The 4,589-nt window shown below is 61.9% G+C and overlaps 1 protein-coding gene across 1 annotated transcript in view; it reads right to left on the bottom strand.

Moving 5' to 3' along the window:
- Positions 1–597: 597 nt before the first annotated feature.
- Positions 598–4,589, bottom strand: part of OLFM1 (olfactomedin 1) — a 31,929-nt gene continuing 27,937 nt past the window's right edge. Inside the window, exon 6 of the mRNA XM_029920452.1 lies at positions 598–2,250. Within this exon, the coding sequence (XP_029776312.1) occupies positions 1,576–2,250 (675 nt within the window). The 3' untranslated portion in view covers positions 598–1,575. The remainder of the gene's footprint in view (positions 2,251–4,589) is intronic.

The raw sequence follows: 4,589 nt of genomic DNA, 5'->3' as shown, positions 1-4,589 counted from the left end.
CGTGAATGACCGACTCCCACCTGTCACGGGGACCACTTGGGAACCTCACTCCCAGGAGACTTGTAGGAACGTGAGAGTGTGACCCTGACTCCCCCCTGGACAAGTGTTCCTTGCAAGCTCGTCCTGGTCCTGCCGTGGTGGGACGCCCCCCGTCCGTGCTCACGGGGGACGAGGCGCTAATTAAAGAGCAGGCACCCCCTGCGGCCCTCCTCTGTGCTGTCACCGGTCAGGGCCTCTCTGAGCTCCCTGGCAGTAGGATGCTGGGGTGCCGGCAGCAACCAGAGAGCAGGAAAGGACTTGGGGTGGGGGGTGCGGCTGGTGCACCGACAGGCTCCTCGGGTGTGCAAGGGTCTCTGCCCCTCTGCCCCAGTGCAGGAGGTCCCAGGGCAGGGGTGCAGCCCCGGATGGATTCGGATTCGCTGAGCTGCAGGCTGGGTCTCAGGCTCTCGGTGGGGCGGGGGATGGATGGGGGCTAGAGGGCCGGTGGAGAGTGAGTGCAGGGTGTGACCTCGCGGGAAGGACCACCCAGACTCTGGACCTCCTCACAAGGGTCTCGAGTCTCCGTCACTTTCAAAGCCTCAGAAACGACAAAGGAAGCGGTATCTCCTATGATCTTTATTGTTCCTCAGATAACTGCACGGGACAGAGTTCCCCTCGCTTCTACTGAAAACCGGCGCTCCCGCCTGCTGTCGCCCTCAGAGGGCCCCTTCCCCGTGGAAACGGAGTCTCCCCAACAAGCCCTTGCCACCCACGGTTGCATTATTGAGATAATTTAACAGGAGGAGAAGAATTCCTTTGATTACTACCAACATGAACTTGATTACCTCTTTCTAAGGGTGAACACTGAATTTTTTTTTTCTTTTTGGAAAACAAAAACCATCCACTTATTAACCCAAACTACAGCACGGCATTTACGACATTCACTGCATCCACTGAACACAGAGCTACCACCTCAAGGAAAGGACAGACGGACGTGGCACAATATATCTACGGGGACACGAGCTCGAACAAGTGGGCGCTGTGGCCGTCCGCTCCACGCGGGTCCGTGGGGACGCGGAGCCTCGCTAAGACAGGACACGCGGTGCAGAGACGGCAGCCGTCACGGATGAGTTACACTAGCCTACGTCGGCCCCTGCGGACGCCCAGCGCGGCCCGGGGCGGGGGAGGGGTGGGGGGGGCCCTGGGTGGGACACGGGGTCACGTCCACCGGAGCTGGGCACGATCCAGGGGGAGGTCCATGCGACCTGACGGTAGTTGTTCTTGGCCGAGAGCCGGCCAACAGTCATCGCCTCGGTTCTGCAGCAGGTTGTCTGACCAGCAAGGGGCCGGGCGGGGCGGCTGGGGCGGGGGGGCCGGGGAGCCCTGGACTGCAGTTCCAGCTGCAAGGATGGGGTGGGGGAGGTCTCTTCCCAAGGGCGCCGCCCTCTTGCTCGGACCAGAGGTGCATGGCGGTAACGCGGCTGCCGATGGCCCGGAAGTTAGTATATTATTAGTATCGTCAGATTATCTCGGCAGCGGCTGGGCAGAGACGCCCGCGCAGGCGAGGACACGGCCCCGGCCCCCAGGCGGGCACGACTACAACTCGTCGGAGCGGATGACGTGGAACAGGGTGACGTTGTAGAGGATCTGGTGGCCGTTGTTCCAGGCATACAGGGCGCGGTCCTTGGGGTTGTAATCCAGCATGGAGATGTGGGAGTACTTGTTCTGGAAGGGGATGTCGATGTACTCGTAGGTGGAGGCGTTGGTCTGGTAGGCGTAGTGCACCTTGGTGCCCCCCGAGTAGCCATTGGTGACGTAGAGCGTCCCGCAGATGATGAAGGCCTCGCCCGCGCTGCGCTTGGGGTAGCTGGTGTTCCACGTCTGCAGCACCTGCAGGGACACGGGGTCCAGCTTGCTGATCACGATGTTGCCGGCGTTCTGGTTGGTGGCGTAGACGGCCCACAGCCCGTTCTCGTCCACCATGAGGTCGATGTCCGAGTGGCCGCCCCAGGCGTAGTGGTACATGTTGTTGTAGCCGGCGTAGTCCAGGCTGCGCGCCTTCAGGATGGCCTCTGTCTTCAGGTCGAACCTGATGACGATGTGGCTCTGGAACTTGTTGAAGTAGATGGAGCCGTTGTAGACCACCTGCCCCGTGCCCGACCAGGGGTGCGGGAGGCGGTGGGACGTGAAATTGTCCGTGGTCATGAAGTCGGCCATGGATTTGTACTCACGGACGAAGCGGTTGTTGTGGTAGCCGTCCATGTACCAGACCTGCGGAGAGGGCACAGGGGTCAGCGGCGGGCGGGGCGGGGGTCCCTGGTGATGGGGCGGGGTCATCGGCGGGGGTGGGGCCCGTGGCGGGTGGGGCGGGGTCCCTGATGGGGGAGCGGGGTCAGGGCAAGGGGGGCGGAGCGCCCCTCTCAGACTCTGGGATCAATCCACAGGGCATCGGCCGGGCACCCAGAGAGCCAGGGGAGGAGAATGAAGACCAAACGGTGTCCTGACGTGTCCTCCCTCCAAACCCGCAGGGCACGTGTCAAAGGGGACAGGACTGTTCCCCGCAGGGAAAGAAGGGTCTGGCTCAGGGAGAGGCTGGGGGAACACACTCTGAAAGGGGGTTGGGGGGCCGACGGCGGCCACGCCCCGCCGCCCAAGTTCGCGGTGGCAAGGAAACCACGCCCACCCGGAAGCCCTGTGCTCAGGCCGCCTCCAGGCTGTGTCCCCTGCTCTCTCCCCAGCCGGGTGTAAGGCAGACGCTCACACTTCGGTGGGGGACGAAGGAACGCCATCAGGCCACGAACCCCGACGCCGGCGAGACGGTGCTGGATGAGAATGCTCACAGCCCTGGTGGCCTGGGGTCCACTGCCAAGGGCGCCAGGAAGGGCCGTGCCCCACGTGCAAGGGGCGCCCAACTACGGGCCTCTCGCCCCTCCTGCTGTCACAGCGGCCCGGACCGGGTTGCCCTGTCCGCCGGGTGGAAGGGCATTCATTTGGCTTTTGGGGTGCTGCGTGGGATCACTCTGTCACCTCCAACCCGGGGCTTTTTCTCCAAGAACAATGTGGGCTCCATGCAAGGCCCCCAGTGTCACAAGCCACCAACGTAACAAACCCGGCCCACATCTGGGGCGATGGTGGAAGAGATTTCTGATTATTGCTTAAATGCAATAATCGAGTTGACTTGAAAACGGCCTCAATTTTGTTCAAAATGCTTCAGTCATCTTCAAGCAATATGGGAGCAAATTAGGAGGCAGTGCAGTGAGTCAGAGGGGGTCCGCCGGGCTGACGGGGCTCCCAGTGCATCTGTCTGGCACCGAAGCAGCCGCTGTCCCCGTCAAGGGCTCTGCCAGCTGTGGGGCTTCCAGACACGGCATTACACATGCGTTAAAAATTTACAAAAAACCGTAGCCTTGCTCTGGAGGCAGCCCCTCGGATGCTGAGAGGCTGGTGCGCTTTTTGTTTTTAATGAGATTTAAAAAAAATAAAATCTTGGTCTCGTTTGGAGGCTTTTGCTGCCCTCCACCCCCGCAGGACGAGAGGCGAGCGCCCTGCCTCGCGGGGATTCGGAGGCCATGACTGCGCTGCCGAGGGGGGCCTCCTGCCTCCGCTTGGCTCTTTCTTGAGACGGGGAGCTCACTGCTTTTCCCAAGACCTGGCTCAACTGACACCCCCAAGCCCTCTCTGGAACCGTGCCTTCAGGAACTGCCTCTCCCCCTCTCTGAAGGTGCATAGTCATCTCTCCCACGAGTGGGCCTGTGACCCAAGAGACCCCCAAGGTCCAGTGCCCCCTTCCCGTGGGCAGAGATGGCTGAAATGGACATTCGCTTGGGATTTGTAAACTGCCTTTTCTTCCCGGAAATCAGCAAGTTGGAGGCAGGCCACTAAGCTTTTGGAAAATGCAGTCCAGGCGGGGAGGGAAAATCAGCACAAGGGGCTACATGTTTAACAACAGAGACAAGACACTGTGCGGACGGGTCACAGCCCCAAGGGCCCGGAGTGGGGGTCCCTTCCCTTACAGAAGCGCCTCTTCCTCACCCTTATCTCCCAATCGGAATGCCTCTTCCCTCCCCTCCTGTCCACGTCCCGGGGCTCACACAGAACCCCGACTCCCCTCCTGGCCCCGGGCCCGCCCACTCCCCAGAAGGACCGCTCGGAACTCCGGGGACGGAGCCGGGCCTCCATGTTGGTTACCGTGTCCGGGTGAAGCCGGAGCCTCGGGCTTGGAGCCGCCACTTTGCGGTGGAGCTGGCCCTGCCTGGCTCCTCCTGGGGCTCTCCGCCCGGGCTCTGCACCTCCCGGCCCCCCCATTCCTATGTGGCTGGTTTCAGTTGGGGCCCCGGCACCAGGATTTTTAAGACTTATTTCTGGACTATACAAACCAAGTGGAAAACCAGGACCCCAGCTCCACAATGTGAATGTGGGGCCAGACGGGCTCCCTGCGTCCCCACCAGGGCAGCCCTGGGCCCCGCCCCGAGCACTTAACAGGGAGTCCTCTTGGCAGACTGACTCCTCAAGAGTTCTCCCTCCCAGCCCAGGTCCAAGGCCAAGGTTCCTGCAAGGCTGAGCTTCTGGGGCATGTGTAGGGGGCCACGAAGGGTGGCCCAGGCCCCAGG

Source organism: Suricata suricatta, chromosome 13, assembly GCF_006229205.1.
Source record: "Suricata suricatta isolate VVHF042 chromosome 13, meerkat_22Aug2017_6uvM2_HiC, whole genome shotgun sequence".
Taxonomy (NCBI): domain Eukaryota; kingdom Metazoa; phylum Chordata; class Mammalia; order Carnivora; family Herpestidae; genus Suricata; species Suricata suricatta.
This window is presented reverse-complemented; position numbering and strand designations above follow the sequence as displayed.